General features: G+C 50.9%; 4 protein-coding genes across 4 annotated transcripts; 2 read left to right on the forward strand and 2 right to left on the reverse strand.

Annotated features, from left to right (window-relative positions):
- Window positions 1-114: 114 nt before the first annotated feature.
- Window positions 115-7,772, reverse strand: BU26DRAFT_582307 (ketoacyl-synt-domain-containing protein; the record flags this gene model as incomplete). Its single annotated transcript, XM_033834523.1, has 7 exons — window positions 115-1,555; window positions 1,606-5,773; window positions 5,832-6,269; window positions 6,319-6,659; window positions 6,706-7,014; window positions 7,085-7,556; window positions 7,607-7,772. The coding sequence occupies 7 exons, from the start codon at window positions 7,770-7,772 to the stop codon at window positions 115-117; spliced, it is 7,335 nt and encodes a 2,444-aa protein (XP_033677500.1).
- Window positions 7,773-8,580: 808 nt separating this feature from the next.
- Window positions 8,581-10,100, reverse strand: BU26DRAFT_494135 (sterigmatocystin 8-O-methyltransferase precursor). Its single transcript, XM_033826176.1, has 4 exons — window positions 9,414-10,100; window positions 9,245-9,357; window positions 8,767-9,186; window positions 8,581-8,718 (listed from the first exon to the last, which is right to left on the reverse strand). The coding sequence occupies exons 1-4, from the start codon at window positions 10,093-10,095 to the stop codon at window positions 8,656-8,658; spliced, it is 1,278 nt and encodes a 425-aa protein (XP_033677501.1). The 5' UTR covers window positions 10,096-10,100; the 3' UTR covers window positions 8,581-8,655.
- Window positions 10,101-10,549: 449 nt separating this feature from the next.
- On the forward strand, window positions 10,550-12,045 carry BU26DRAFT_609849 (uncharacterized protein). The gene is made up of 4 exons (XM_033835953.1): window positions 10,550-10,901; window positions 10,949-11,004; window positions 11,061-11,437; window positions 11,502-12,045. Exons 1-4 carry the CDS (start codon window positions 10,700-10,702, stop codon window positions 11,911-11,913), a joined length of 1,047 nt encoding a protein of 348 aa, XP_033677502.1. The 5' UTR covers window positions 10,550-10,699; the 3' UTR covers window positions 11,914-12,045.
- A 444-nt stretch (window positions 12,046-12,489) lies between these two features.
- Window positions 12,490-13,864, forward strand: BU26DRAFT_494137 (putative epoxide hydrolase). Its single transcript, XM_033826177.1, has 4 exons — window positions 12,490-12,955; window positions 13,008-13,108; window positions 13,163-13,356; window positions 13,481-13,864. The coding sequence occupies exons 1-4, from the start codon at window positions 12,523-12,525 to the stop codon at window positions 13,755-13,757; spliced, it is 1,005 nt and encodes a 334-aa protein (XP_033677503.1). The 5' UTR covers window positions 12,490-12,522; the 3' UTR covers window positions 13,758-13,864.
- The last annotated feature ends 900 nt before the right edge of the window (window positions 13,865-14,764 follow it).

A 14,764-nucleotide genomic window follows, 5' to 3' on the forward strand; every position in this document is an offset into this window, starting at 1 on the left:
GAATAGATCAACTGGCAAACCATCGTTGGATCGGCATCGGAGTCGGAAGTTTCGGCAAACCCAAGATACCCGAGAGCACCGAACGTCGGGTCAAGCTACGAAGTGCACCTTGGCTTACGCGTGCGAATCTCCAACGCCATTTACCTTCGTAGGGACGGACGCATCTGAGGCATCATCTTTCTTTTGGCTCACTAGGATCATTGCCCCGAGATCTCTTATGCTGATGCTCTCGTCTAAGAGCTTGAGAAGTGGGATAGTATCCTGGAACGAGTGGGTAATCCAGTTTCTCAGTTCCACCGCAAGGAGACTGTCCACGCCGTAATGCGCTATCGACCTTCGAGAATCTATACTTTCGGGCGCCACTCCGAGTAACGATGCCGCCTGTTCTATGATGGCAGAATTCACAAGTTCCGCAGCCTCTTCGAAGTTCCCGTTCGAGATGAGCTGATTTACCTCGGAGGTCAACGACGGTGTTTCTCGTTCTGGTTCGGAGACTGTATCCTTGTCCCGTAGACAGCTCCTCATGGCACGGAACAAGTGTGAGAACTTGGCGTCTGAGTGCCATCGTGGGGTCTGAATATTCATTCTCTCCTGCTTGAGAGAATGGTTCGCCAATTCGCCGGGATCCAGGCAGCACACAATCTGCGCCTGTGCGAGATGATCGAAAGCAGTGTCGCCTAGATCATATCTGTGCTTCTCGACAAATACTCCTTCGAGGAGACGGAGCAAGTCATATTCGCCGATTGGGTAAAGCCCATTGCGAGCTATGGTGCCTCGTGCGGACGCCCATTGGCCGACTTCGCTCATATCGCTAATCAATCCGAACGCAATTGACGTAGCAGGACGGCCAATTGACCGGCGGTATCGGGCAAAAGCATCTTGGAAACAATTCGCTGCGCAATAGGCGGCTTGTGATGGCAACGCCACCACGGCCTCTATCGAACTTATCATGACGAAGAAATCAAGGTCCAACCCTCTGCTTTCGGCTACGTCGTGCAGGTTCATTGAGCCTTGAACCTTAGCCGACAGTGGTAGTTTCCAACGATCGTACGACAGAGTGTTGAAAACGCCGTCTTCGTACACAGCAGCGGCGTGGAGAATTCCCTTGATAGGTCCGTAGTCGGCGGCGGTGTACATTGCACTCTCAACCTCGCTGGCAGTTGCAACATCGCACTTGACCACTTTAACCTCTGCGCCTTTTTTTGCTACCTCGTCGACGAGAGACAGTGCCTCGGGACAAGCGCTGCCAGAGCGATTGAATATGACAATTTTACGGGCGCCACGAGAAACCATCCAGTGTACAACACTTCGTCCTACGCCGCGCAGGCCACCGACGAGCACATATACGGCGTCGCGGCGAAATTTGGCGCCATGCGGAACATCGAGTTGTTTGACGATTGAACCCTCGGGCTTGTATCCGACTACAATCTTGCCAATATGCTTAGCTTTAGACAAGTGGAGGAGCGCTTGGTTGAGCTTTGAGACATCAAACTTCGCAAACGGCAAAGGTCGAAGGAAACCGTTTCTCCTTAGGTCATCCATCTCTTTCATCAGCCTACTAGGGTCAGTATCGAGCATTCGGGTTGATTTGGGACGCAAACTCACCTCATCAAGAACTCTGCCTCATGTATGGCAATGTCGTCGAGATCGAATGACGTGAAGGTTGCACTTCGAGCGAAAACGTCCATTGGCATCATGTGATGTCTCATAATGTCCTCCCTCCCAAGATCGATAAAGACTCCTCTTCTTGCTAGACACTGTATTGCCTCTTGCATAGAGTTGCCCGAATACGAACTAAGTATGACGTCGAATCCTTTTTGTCCTGTCTCTTCCATCATGCGAGGGAGGTCTTTTGTTGAACGAGCGTTGAATATGTGGTTTTGAGGAATGTTGCAATGCTCGACCAGGTATTCCATCTTCTCCTTTGTGCTGACCGTCGCGTAGATCTCTGCGCCAGCATTACGCGCAATTTGAATTGCAGCGAGGCCCACACCGCCAGCAGCGGACTGGATGAGGACCCGCTGTCCTCTCTCAAGACGTCCAAGATGCAGCAATGCGTACAGCGCCGACACAAATGCGACCGGAATGGTTGCCATTTCGGAGAAAGTGCTGTCATCTGGCATCAGCTGCATGAAGCCTGCAGGTGCTCTCACTACGTTGCCGAATCTGGACAATGCAACCCCGTACACACGATCTCCGGGCGAGAAATCATGCACGCCAGATCCACAGGCCAATACGATCCCCGAACACTCGTGACTGAAGTAGTCGAGATCTATCTTTCCGGTTACCGCGGCGATATCTTTCCAGTTGAGACCTGCCGATCTCACTTCAACCTCGATCCACCTCTCCGTTAGAGGGTCGTCGAAGGAAGTGTTGGGGCGAAAATATTGCGAACCCAATACACCCGGCAACTCAAAATCTAGTTGAAGCGGTGTACGATTACCGAGTGATCTTTCAACAATAGTCGGCTTCTCGGGGTTTAGTTCGTGATATTGCTCGTTCATTTCAGCGTTGGTCAGCAGACGAGGAATATGAGCAATGCCATTGTACATTGCGACCTCGGACTCATTCCTTCCGCTGTGGTCATGCAGGTCAGACTCTTGGCGCAAGACTGCTTGAAGAAGAGCATGATCGGAAGTTGAGTGTCCCTCTTCCAGGTGTACGATGCCGAATCTCGACGACGCGTCTTCGGTCACTAGCATCCGAACAAGGCCAGTTAACAAGGCAGCCTTCGGATTCGCACCTCGCAAAACATCGCCATCGGTGAGGAAGAGTAATGAGGATGAGCGAGAGATGATCTTCTTCAAAGCTCCAAACTCTGATTCCGAGCCATCAAGAAGAGGGTGGTGCCCAGCTCTTGCCGTTAGAATGACCCGAGAACAACTGGCAATATCCGCGTCTTTGAACGTGATAAGCTGTGAGTCCACGCCAGCATTCGAAGCTGCCAAGACTAAAGCTTGGGCAAATTGATCTTCCAACGAATCAGTGATGACGTAGAGCAATTGGACCGAATTCTGGTTCGTCTCTAATGGTTCAGGCGAGCTTGCAGTTGCCAATATGGTTCGCGTTGTCTGCAATTGCAAAGGGCCGTCCTCGAAATGCAAATCAACTCCGGTAAAGTCGCTCCAAGTGAGGGTGTCATTCCACTCTGCACTACTTCCAGTCGCTTCTGCAAGCAGCAGATGACCGCCGGGCCTAAGCAATTGTCTGATGTTTCGAAACGCGTCCAAGGCATTGCTCGTCAACTCATGGTTGGCTCTTGCGATAAGAAGATCGAAGTCGCCGTGGTATCCTTGCTTATCGGGACGATCTTGAACGTCAAGAGGCTGGTAAGAAATATCCTTGCAGTGTGCGAGCATTATTTGCATGGATTCGTCCATAAAGCTCGCGTAGTCTGTACAGACGTACTTGCTGAATTTTTGTGACGCAGATCGGACTCCCCCAAGTACGTCCAGCGCGGCCTCAGTGACACTGCTGGAATCGGTCCCGACATCAATGACTTTCATGCTTGGATTCTTATGACACAACAAGTCAAGCACCTGTCTCATCCGAGAGTATGACGATCCCTTCCAGCGATCTTGGATAGATACGGCTGCCGAAAACATAGCTATTGCCTTCTGCTTTGCCAGAATCGAGATGTCGGGTTTCCATACCAGTTGGGAATAGGGACTTGTGCCAGCTTGCATGGGCTTATCGATCACTGGACCGCCCTGGTACCGCACGCATTGCATATTGACGACCTCGACTCTTGGTTTTCCATCCTGGCTGAACAGTTGAATGTCTCCACGGCCACCGCGCAAGCCAGAGCGACGGGCACTTGCCACGGCGCGAGCGTGCGAACCCTCATCCGTTGACGGCCAGATAGTCAACTCTTCAACACCGATGGGTACGAAAGCCGATTGGAGTTGCTTGGTCTGGCCACCATGAGCTGCGATTGGCAACAGCTGAAAACAGCTGTCAAGGGTACATGGGTGGATGCAATACTGCGATTCCGGTCCGTTGAACATATCCTGCGTCATATTCGTACCAACGGTAGCCATGGTAACAGACCTAGCAGGGTAACAGCACAGGTCTGAGAGCCCTTGGAAAGAAGGGCCATAACCTAAGCCACATTGGGAGAACTTTTCGTACCACTCTTTGACTTCGAAGTAATGCGGCGATGACGATCGTTCCGGCACCTTCAACCTTTGCTGTACGTCAGACTGAGTCGCAACAAACCCCGAAGCATGCTCCGTCCAAGTGTTTGACTCTTTCGATACAGATGACACCAGGAAAGTGTGCCATTCTGAACCCGGCGACACCGTTTGAATGTGTATCAAGATCTCCACACCTTCGTCGTCCTTAGGGATTTCCATTGGCGTCTTGATCGATAGGTTCCTCAGCCGGAATATCGGTGCCTCTTGGCCCGCAACTCTTCGGTTTTGATATTGAGCGAGAGCTTCAGTGGCCAAAGCGATGTAACCAGCAGCTGGAAAGATTACCTGCGGAATGAGTTTATGATCCACCAACCACGGTGTATCCTTGATGCGCAGTATGTTACGCCAGGAAGGCCTGTTTTTGGAACAGCCAGGCTGCAATACTCCCAGAATGTCGTGGTGCAGATGTTTACGATCCCTTATCTCCCGAAAGACGCGACTTTCATGATGTATTGGTTTGCCGTAATTATATCGATAAGGTGGTAGTTCTGTACACATTTTTCCAGGTATGTTCTGAACCCCTCCGTCGACGAGTGGTCTCGCGGCGTTAACCTTCTGGAGGTTCACCGAATGATTGAGGCAGAACAGGTTGCCGCAAAGTTCGAGAATAGTCCTCAATCCATCCTCATGACGTTTCATAGCGGATAGGTATGTTGGCACTTTGACACCCTCCGCCCCTTGTACTTCGGCAAATATCGCCTGCATCGGACTTCGCAAGGTTGCATGAGGGCCTATCTCAATGACGACGTCTGGCCCTTTTCCGTCTTTGGAGAGCATATTCTGTACAGCCTGGGAGAATTGCACTGGTAACTCCAGGTTCTTGCGCCAGTATGCAGGATTCGAATTAACGAAGAAACTCCGCTTATTCGGGGACACTGACGATATCCAGGTAGCATCTAAGGGCACCGCCTTCACCCCCTCTTCAGGAGTGCCCGCAATGTCTGCCAGATCTCGTAGCAGGAGCTTTTCGTAGGTGATCCCAACTGCCGTCATATGATGCGAGTGGTATGCGTTGTTCCCTGTGCGGAGGATACGTGCGAATACGTTCTTTTGCTTCAACTCTGTCTCCAGGCGTTCTATACTCGAGGCATTCCCGGATAGTGTAACACTCGAAGGAGAGTTGATGGCCGCGATCTTCACCTCCTCTTCAATTCCGGAGATGAGCTCGCGTGCCGACTCAGCAGTCATACCAACAGCGAGCATTGAGCCTTTGCGCGAATTGGTCCCCAGAGCGTAGCCCCGATAATACGCCGTCACGATAGCTTCTTCTAAGGTAATCTTTCCAGACGTATATGCAGCGGCGATCTCTCCTGACGAGTGACCAATGCATACGTAAGGGGTGACTTCCCAAGCGCGCAACAGGTCGATAAGCGCAATTTGCAATGCAGTGCAGGCGGTCTGTGACACGATTGCATCTTGGATGCTGATGGATGCACATCCAGTGAGCACGTCTTTCAATGTCCAGCTGGGCGAGTTTGACAGTCGCCGCAAGATTTCGTCTTGACGGCGGATAGAAATTTCGAAAGGATGCAACGCAAAAAGCTCTGTGCCCATGCCTGCCCACTGCGCGCCTTGGCCTAGATGTTTGTTAGATCTGTATGAGATTACCAGTTTTGTGAGAAACTTGTGACTAACCTGTGAAGATGAAGGCAATGCGCGGAGTCTGAAGCGCGTTCGGGTAATGCCTGTGGGTAGTGCTCGGTTCGAGAGCGGCCTTGGGATCATGGCTTTCTGCAATCACGAAAGCCTTGTGTCGGAAGATGTTTCGCCGCGTAGATAAGGTGTATGCAACGTCGAGTATGTTCGTCTGCTTGATCACTGTTCCAGTTGCTGAAATATTCGCAGCGAGCGAAACTGGATCATGAGCGGAGAACGGAAGCACGACAAGCCTGTGCGGCTCCGAGCGCAGTTTCCTTAAACCCGCTTCACCATCTGATGTTGGTACGTTCTCTAGTATGCAATGTCCGTTTGCGCCTCCATATCCGAACGAATTCACACTGGCCCTTCGAAAGCTACCCTGTGGCCACGGAGTAAGTTTCGAGATGACCTTGACTTGAGCGGCCGCGAAGTCAACTATCAGGGTCAGTAAGCGTCCTTCATATGAACATATCGTCTAACTCACTATTGGGATTGAGCTCGCGCACCCCTATGGTTGCGGGTATGAATCCTTTTTCAATCGCCAATATAGTCTTCATGATGCCAACGATCCCGCTAACAGCTTCAGAGTGGCCAAGGTTTGTTTTAACTGACCCGATTAGTAGCGGTGACTTCCCAACTCTTTCTGGGCCGAAGACTTTCGATATGGCCGATATCTCCACGGGATCTCCTACAGGAGTCCCCGTCCCATGACATTCAAAGTAAGCAGTGTCTTTAGTTGGAAGCTTGGCGACCTTATAGGCCCTGCGAATTAGTGCTTCTTGCCCATCAGCACTTGGGTGCGAGATACCCGCTGTTCGGCCGTTCCTATTATTCGTTAGTATTTGGAAAGATAGGCTCATGTACTACCTACGCGTTGACCGCCGTGCCCCTAATCAAAGCTCGTATTGGATATCCACCAGATTTTGCTTCAGAAAGCCTCATCAGGTAAAGCGCACCGAACCCCTCTGCTCTACCATACCCATCTGCGGACGCATCAAACGTATGGCAAGTTGATGTTGGAGACAGTGCACCGAGTCTCGCGGTGAGTAGCTGTACTTCTGGTCCCATTATTAAGTTTGATCCGCCAACAATAGCGGTGTTGCAGTCTCCATTTTGAATGGAGTTCACGGCTAGGTGTAAAGCATACATCGAGGACGCACATGCCGTATCTATGGTGAGGCTACAGATGCGAGTCAGCGTCTGCAGGTTCACAACTAGTGGCTCTGAGCTTAAAAAGACGAAATCCGTACCTGGGCCCACGAAGGTTGAAGATGTGGTTGATTCGATTGCTCAAGATTGCAGTACTCATTCCAGTCGAAGCATGCTGGGGGGCAAAGTCTATGTCGTGCGCCAGCATAATCTGGTTGTCGGCGGCCATGTTTCCGACAAACACTCCTACATTCGCTCCAGATATCTTTTCCAGGGGCTCCCCGGCGCTTTCAAGAGCCTCGTATGCCACTTCAAGCATCTTCCTTTGATTGGGGTCCATGCTGGCTACCAAGGCAGAATTCACGCCAAAAAACGTATGATCAAACAGGAGTGAGCTGTCTCTGAGCAGGTATGCTTCCTTTGTATGAAGACTTCCCGGTCTCTGGGCGTTTGGATGGTAATACCCTTCAATATTGAGTTGATTCTTCCCAAATTCGCAACGACCACTGCGCTCTTCGCATAAGAGATCCCACAAGTCGGAAGGCTTTGAGATGCCTCCAGGGAGCCGTAATCCTGACTTCGTGTGAGTGGCATGAAAGTCTATTGGCATGGTGTGCTCATACCCATTCCTACAATAACTATAGGCTCAGCGTGACCACCGTCCGCAACGGTGTTGGAATCGGAGGGTCCCTGTGTACGACAACCTAGGCGATTCTCGGGATACTCATCGCCCGCATACTTCTCTTCACGAGGCTCAGAAATCTCCGGGCCCTGCAGTCGTGCTTCCATGCTGGTTTCTCGCCCGTTTGGATTCATGGAATTGACTGGGGTTCGCTTGGAAGCTGACACATCTATTCTTCTGGCGTGGTGTTCCAGACCTTTTCACTCAAATGACGGAGGGTAGGTTCAATCGTCTTCCAAAGTGAGAACAGAATAGACAATAAAGACTATTATTTCGCAAGTAATCTTAAGATATATACGTGATTTCTAAAATCTGGGACGGAAAGGCGATGCTTGCCCCAAGAGGCTTGCTTGTCGCTTGGCTTGATGGGGGTGGCACAGAAGCCACGTTGACAATCAGGCTAATCTATTTGAAAGCCCGACGCACACTAACCCATCTTGCGGTCTGCATGAACCGTACATACAGTATCTCTCACGCACAAGGCTAGGTAAATCCGGAGAATGCGGGCCGTCGTGGGTGTCCGCGCCACCTTGGCGTACATGACTGGTGCTGAAGAGTCACAAGGAAATTATTTTGCGCCCCAGAGAATCCTTCGATCCTTCGTATTGAGTAACCGAATCGTGGTCCCTCACGGAAACGGAGTTCTGTCCAATTGGACACGGTTGACCACCAAACCCGGTGGCACAGCATCCCGCTCTTCAGCCACTAGGGAGATTTGCTTTCCGCCACCGCCCCTCAAACCGCACCCCCTTACTGTTGAGAAGACAACCTCGGCAGCGTACGCGTGGTCTAGGTGGATCCACTTCGGAGGGTGAGTCCCATTGAGGAGCGCATCCGACCCCGATAATGCTGCTAAATAAAGACGCATTGCAAGAACCACACGGCCGTTTCCATAGATTCGCGTTCAGTGACAATCTATTCAAATACAGAATATGCTAGAGTGCTGGCTATCTTGAGCACCCTACCGTCCTCAGCGGGTCGCCGAGGACTCTAGCCCCTGGTAAGATGCACTTCGAGTATACCCATTGGAATCCCGCCTTGGACCTTGGTAATCTAGAACGCGTCAATCCGGGGCCCTGTGATGCTTTCATGAGGCCTTACCTTGAGTCGCGGGTCTGCCTTCGTCAAGAGTGTTTCAAACTGTGCTCTAGTTCTCTGTCGTGCTCCTAACGCCACTAGCATCATGATGTCCATCTGTCTTCCAATTCGTTCTTCAAAACGGCTTCTAGATCCTGGTTCCGGAATGATCAACTCATTGATCAACAGCGGGGTGCTAGGATCGCACTTTTCCAGCCCCTGTGCAAGCTGTTGGAATATGTTGACGACCTCTTCGTCCGCCCAATTATGCGTGATCTGGCGTAAGAGGTATGCGCCCACATCTTCAACTATTGGCTGAGGCGTGAAGAAGTCATGTCTCATGAACGTAATCCGGCCCTTGAGATCCTGCCGAGTTGACATCTCGCCTTGCTTTAGCATGCCTTCATTTGCATCCTGAATAACGAATCGAACATCGCTCAAAGTCTTTGGGAAAGTCAGATGTTGCGTAGATCTCCATGGGAGATATGCGGAACAGCCTTACCTTTGCAACTGCAACACTTATATGTCCGCTCCCACCACCAACATCCACAACCACTTTGGTCCCTAGGCTCTCCCATGGATATCCGTTTCGGAGTTGGTTGAAGTCGTGATTAACTACGCGTTGTCAGATCCTCTACCATTTATGCATGAGGGACAAGCCCAGGACTCACGTTGACTGACACCGGCCATTGCACGAGCAAACCTAGCTGCTCGTTCCGGGTGTTCCGCGTAAAACTCGAAAAGTGACGCGCCATGTGCACTTTTGAACGCAGAAACTTTTGGCTCCTCGAGTGACCGCGACATGTTCGCTCTTAAGCTAAGGGCCGTGTGCGATGCTGCCTGGAAATACTCGTCAAGTTGGTAGGCGGCAGCCGCCCTGAGGCCATCATTTTCTGCAAGAGTGATACTGCCATGCGTATGAGTATAGCAGCCTTCCGAAGCTTCTTCAAAGATGTGATGTAGGCACAAGAGCCTCATCACGCGCTGGATGAGCTCCTCGTCCAGACCAGTCCTTTGCGCCAGTTCACCAACTTTAATAGTTCCATCTCTGGGACAAGCCGTGAAGAAGTCAAAATCGAAAGCAACCTGAAAGGCTGCTAGCTCGTGATGGCTCGAAAAGTAATCGCGTAGGTGAGTTTTCGGTCCTTTCACAAGCTGCGCAAGGTCTGCAGTGGCATCACTGAGCTGATCGCGAAGTGCGTTGTACTCAGCATCGGAAGGAACCTCTGTAGAACCTGCGGTAAAGTCTGGCTCCTTGCTGCCCACATCGGATAGATGTCCTACTAATCGCCCCGTTAGCTCTTGAATCTCTTGGGCCAGTTGGAGAAGGTGCGGCTTGGTCTCCAAAGCCATTTTCGTTAGAAGGATGAAGTTACAAGATCAGGTTGAGAAAGAGCTTAGTTGGCCGCAAATGCCGGCTCTGCAACGTCTGTTCTTGGCTTATTTCTTAGTCCCTCGTCATATCATAGAGAGCTGAGACAGGGATCATCTCCCGCGAAACGAGCTGCGGCGCCTCCCGATCAGAAAACCTCGCTAATCCCCTTTGTTTCTTAAAAGATCATCGTCTTTTTTCGGTCTCCGTAGGTTAAATGTGTTTTCCATCCTGATTCGAGGTAGAGTCCGCGACCTAAATTAAAGCCAACGCCTCTGCGGCGTAGACACCGTGCCGCAATATCGACTTCGAGCTGGTGGGTTGCCAGCTGCAGGTGCCAAGTCCGAGCGGCATACCTCCCTTGCAGGACACCTGTTCTCGCCATCCCAAATGCATATAAGCCCCGTTCCAAGGCGAACCAGAAGGTTGCGGTAAGCGCATGCGCACACCCTCCATCTCTCACTCCTTTCTTGCGACTCAACAGAGCGTCCGGTTCAGTGTGTAGCCTTAACTTCATCCTCACTCCTTACAGTTCTATCGAACATACACTTTGGTCTTTTCTGCGATTAGTTCGCCTTAGACGAAATGATCGACCAAGTTGGTGCGATTCACGCGCAGTGGCTTGAGGTCATTCAAACCGCCATTGTCTTTACTGTCCTCACAACGATCGCCGTTGGATTGCGATTCTGGACCAAGTCGACTACGAAGGCAGGCTTTGGTTCTGACGACGTTTTCATCGGAATTGCCCTGTTTCTTTTCTATGGGTTGGTCGGCGTGCAGATATACGGTCGGCAGCTTCCATATGAATATCGACACGAGACTGACGACGCCCAGCTTGTCTCTATGGAAAGGATATAAAGTCACCACTTGAACTGCCCCGATACATTCAGGTATGCACAGTCGTAAAGCCTTGCAGCTATAATCAGACGCTGACCCCGAATCGTAGTTTGTCTATGTAACAGGCGAGCTTTATTGCTTCCTTGTCCTTGCGATCAACACCTCGGTCGTCCTATTCTACCGCCGTATATTTGCGATTCCAGAATTCAAGCGACTTACAACAATATGCCTCGGCCTGAATGTAGTATGGTTCATACCGATGATCTTCGTGTCTACGTTCACTTGTTATCCTGTTTCAGCAATGTGGGACATCTTCCACTTCCCGGCTCACTGCATCAACTACCCGCCGTTTTTCGTTGTAATCGTCTCCACCGAATTACTTCTATGCTGCATCACATTGGCATTGCCTGTAGTTCAGGTTTCGAAGCTGAATTTGAGCCGTCAGACTCGGGCAGGAGTGATTGGTATCTTTCTGCTAGGTGGCTTGTAGGTATTCTTTTCATATGTCGGTTTGAACCCCACAGAACCTGTCAGATTAACTCTATTCAAGCGTAATTGTCACCGGTATCATCCGAATCACCGTCTCCTACCACCCTGGAGAGCCCATGATCGATCTAGCGGTGGATATGCTGTGGAATACCATTCATATTGGAACTGGAATCATCTGCGCTTGCCTTCCCACTTATCGACCTCTCGCACGCGCTAGCGCATCTTTCATTTCTTCGAAGCTATCCAGCTTGCGATCGAAAGGGCGGAGTGAGGCATCATCGAAGCTATCGTCTCAGAAGACATATGGACATGGGGGTAGCAAACTTTCAAAATCCGAAAGCGCGCAGAATGTCACCAGGATTTCGCTTGGGGAGGATCTCAGGGACAGTCATGATGGTCTCCCGGAGAACTGCCTTCGACATGATACATCCGGGGAAAGCTTTTCAATGCGGGAGGCTCACAGGATTGTATAGAGCGGAAACAGTTTATGCCTCTATACCAATCGTCGAGTCTGAATACCCAGGAATATGAAAGGGGACAAGCCGACCAGAGCAAATTCATGTCTCGCCTTAATAGATCAAATCAAAATTTGCACAACAAAGTAGAACCACAAATCAGCCCACGCTTTTCTTAGCGAACGCTTTACTCCTAAGTCTACTTCAAAAAAGGGAGAAGTGCTTCCACTGCCCCGGGCAAGTCCCATTAGGTGCTTAGTTGTTGTTTTGGCGGCCGCCCCTCCCCTCAATTGGAGGATTCCCGAGCGCTAATGCAAGAAGCAATCTCTATGCACTAACCCCTGAAGTAGAATGTTGTGCCTTCCACATGCATGAGTCTAGCATGTAGATGATTGGCCCTATTCAGAGCAAACACGAATTTTTCCACAGGATGACTGCATGTAGAATGGTGCGGTCGTTTACAACCCTGACGGCAATATGCGCCGTGCCATGAATCCGCTGCAGTTAATATCCCGTGCTACCGGGACGCTATCGAAGGCCTCTGTTCAAATAGCCGCTTCCCGTCGAGCAAATGTGAAGACCGGCAAGCTTTGTCTAATCTTGAACACGATCTGAGTTTCTCAAGCCATGGCGCAATACATCTCCAAAAGCCATTTGAAGACCGCTACAGTCGCACCTGGGCTACGGTACTCCTACGTCTTCCGCCCTGCCCAAGGAACCAATGCCACCTTTCTTCTCCTCCACGGTTTCCCAAGTTCTGCATACGATTGGAGACATCAATTCGATCACTTGACCGCTGCTGGGTACGGCGTTCTGATCCCCGACCTTCTGGGCTATTCTGGAACGGATAAGCCATTATCTGTAGAACAGTACGCATATGCAAACCAGTCGGAGCATCTAGTAGATATCTTGAAGGAGGAGGGACTTGATACCGTTATCGGAGTCGGTCATGACTGGGGTGCTAGTCTGCTTGCACGATTCCTCAATTATCACCCGGATCGCTTCTCTGCTGCGGCATTCTTGTCGTCTCCATACAGAGGACTAGAGCCAATCGATCTGGGTACGTTGAACTTTGACACTGTTGAACGGCCAAGCATGCTGACTTCGAGCAGACTTCTTGGATCAGTTGATGGTGCAATTCTTCGGATATCCCACTTTCGGATACTGGCGTTTCTTCAAAACTGATGAGGCAGCCGCTATCATCAAGAGCAAGGTATGGAAGAAAGACCCTTGGCCTTATCAGAATGCTTTCTAATACCTGAACTAGCATGATTCATTCATCTCCATTGTCTACTCATCAGACGCTGAGCTGCAAAAGGAACACTTCTGCCCCCCTGGAAAGCTCGAAGAATGGTTGCATGGAGGAGAGATAAGGCCTCGCCCTGTCTGGTTGTCGGAGGAGGAACAAGCAATCCATTCTAAAGTGATGATAGAGGGAGGATATGAAGCACCCTTGAACTGGTACGAATCTATGTTTCTTTTTGGAAACAGCCCCCTGAAGAATACGCCGTCTGCTTGCTAAACAGACCATTGCACGATTCGCTGTTGGGTGCTCCGTGGCGAATATACTGCTGACTCTGCTCAGGTACAAGTCAGCGATTGCAAATACCGATGTGCCAAACTGGTCACGGATACCCCCTGAGAGTCTCATTGTTCGTCAGCCAGTCGTATTTATCAACGGCCAGCTAGACCCCATTACCCGACCGGAAGCTGCCGGCGTAGCTGCTGAGGAGGGGCAGAAGCAGGGTTTCCTGTTGGATGTTGAGGTGAAGTATCTGGATGCCGGCCATTGGCTGCAATTAGAGAAGAAGCAGCAAGTGTCGGATATTTTGGTAGAGTTGGCGCAGAGATTGCCGCATTAGCCAATTGCATAGCTGCCGCGTCGGAGTCCTCTTATGTTGGCGGATATATAAGGCGTCATAACTGAAAAGAGCAGAAGGATTGGATCCTTTTGCTCCGGAAATCTTACAATCATCTAATGTCACAGCTTTTCCAGATACGCCGATCATCCTCCTAGGTAGTACTGCGCCTCCAGTGCCATGAATCTGTTACAATTCAAGGGAACCAAGATTGGAGGATGCTCTCAAAATGCCGGCCCAGACTTCATGAATAGTGCCCCAGAGGCCTGGTCGTCCTAGTAGCTGTTAATTGAATGATAGAAATTCGGACCCCAGGCGTTTATTGGGGTCCCATACGGCGCAACAACACCCCAGTATAGATCGGACCGAACCTTTAGCAGCTCAACGGCACCGCACCGTCGCGGTAGCTGGCAAGTAAGCTTTGACCAAGTCCAAAGTCTATGTTGCGGCACAGCATTTCCAATGATTCGTGGCCTCTCGAGATTCGGCAGTGGGAAGTGGGTTCTGGCATCCAACGGAGGCAGGCAAGGCGAATTTTCGGTATTGCGGCACAGCGCTCGCAACCAGCCAGACTGTGCCCACGAGGCGTACTTCGGTGGGACAGTTGTTGTATGCTGAGCCATGTTATCGAACATACTTCCTTGTTATAGGAGGGTATCTTTACCTACTTTGATGAGAAAAGAAGCCGGTGAGTTGGCGATGATACTTCGAAGCACCCTTGAAGCGCGGACGCACGCGGAATAAGCTGGGCAGCAAACTAGATAGGATTCCCTGCTTCGAGATGGAGGCAGCGGGGCTGACGAACAGCTCTCCCTGCTTCACGATCCTCCGCATCTGGCACTACGTCGAATGGCACGAGAACAAGACGTGGCAGCCGCACGCGACGGGGCACAGCAGTGGCGTATGTGAAGAAGTGCTGACTGTGGTCCATGAAGAGGTGATTTGCTGGACGATGCGCAGAGGCGTTTAGCTGAACCAGATCAAAAATCGGACGATCCCGGGTAGAGGCG

The sequence above is a fragment of the Trematosphaeria pertusa genome (assembly GCF_010094035.1).
Source record: "Trematosphaeria pertusa strain CBS 122368 unplaced genomic scaffold BU26scaffold_19, whole genome shotgun sequence".
NCBI classification, from domain to species: domain Eukaryota; kingdom Fungi; phylum Ascomycota; class Dothideomycetes; order Pleosporales; family Trematosphaeriaceae; genus Trematosphaeria; species Trematosphaeria pertusa.

Bases quoted from the DNA above. Each gene is read 5' to 3' on its own strand.
- BU26DRAFT_494137 (XM_033826177.1), top strand. From the start codon at position 12,523: ATGGCGCAATACATCTCCAAAAGCCATTTGAAGACCGCTACAGTCGCA. The intron at 13,109-13,162 runs GTATGGAAGAAA...TACCTGAACTAG, and splicing joins CCGCTATCATCAAGAGCAAG to CATGATTCATTCATCTCCAT. The intron at 13,357-13,480 runs GTACGAATCTAT...GACTCTGCTCAG, and splicing joins TATGAAGCACCCTTGAACTG to GTACAAGTCAGCGATTGCAA.
- BU26DRAFT_609849 (XM_033835953.1), top strand. From the start codon at position 10,700: ATGATCGACCAAGTTGGTGCGATTCACGCGCAGTGGCTTGAGGTCATT. The intron at 10,902-10,948 runs GTCGGCAGCTTC...GACGACGCCCAG, and splicing joins GGTCGGCGTGCAGATATACG to CTTGTCTCTATGGAAAGGAT. The intron at 11,438-11,501 runs GTAGGTATTCTT...ACTCTATTCAAG, and splicing joins ATCTTTCTGCTAGGTGGCTT to CGTAATTGTCACCGGTATCA.
- BU26DRAFT_494135 (XM_033826176.1), bottom strand. From the start codon at position 10,095: ATGGCTTTGGAGACCAAGCCGCACCTTCTCCAACTGGCCCAAGAGATT. The intron at 9,187-9,244 runs GTAAGGCTGTTC...ACTTTCCCAAAG, and splicing joins TAAGTGTTGCAGTTGCAAAG to ACTTTGAGCGATGTTCGATT. The intron at 8,719-8,766 runs GTAAGGCCTCAT...GACGCGTTCTAG, and splicing joins AGGCAGACCCGCGACTCAAG to ATTACCAAGGTCCAAGGCGG.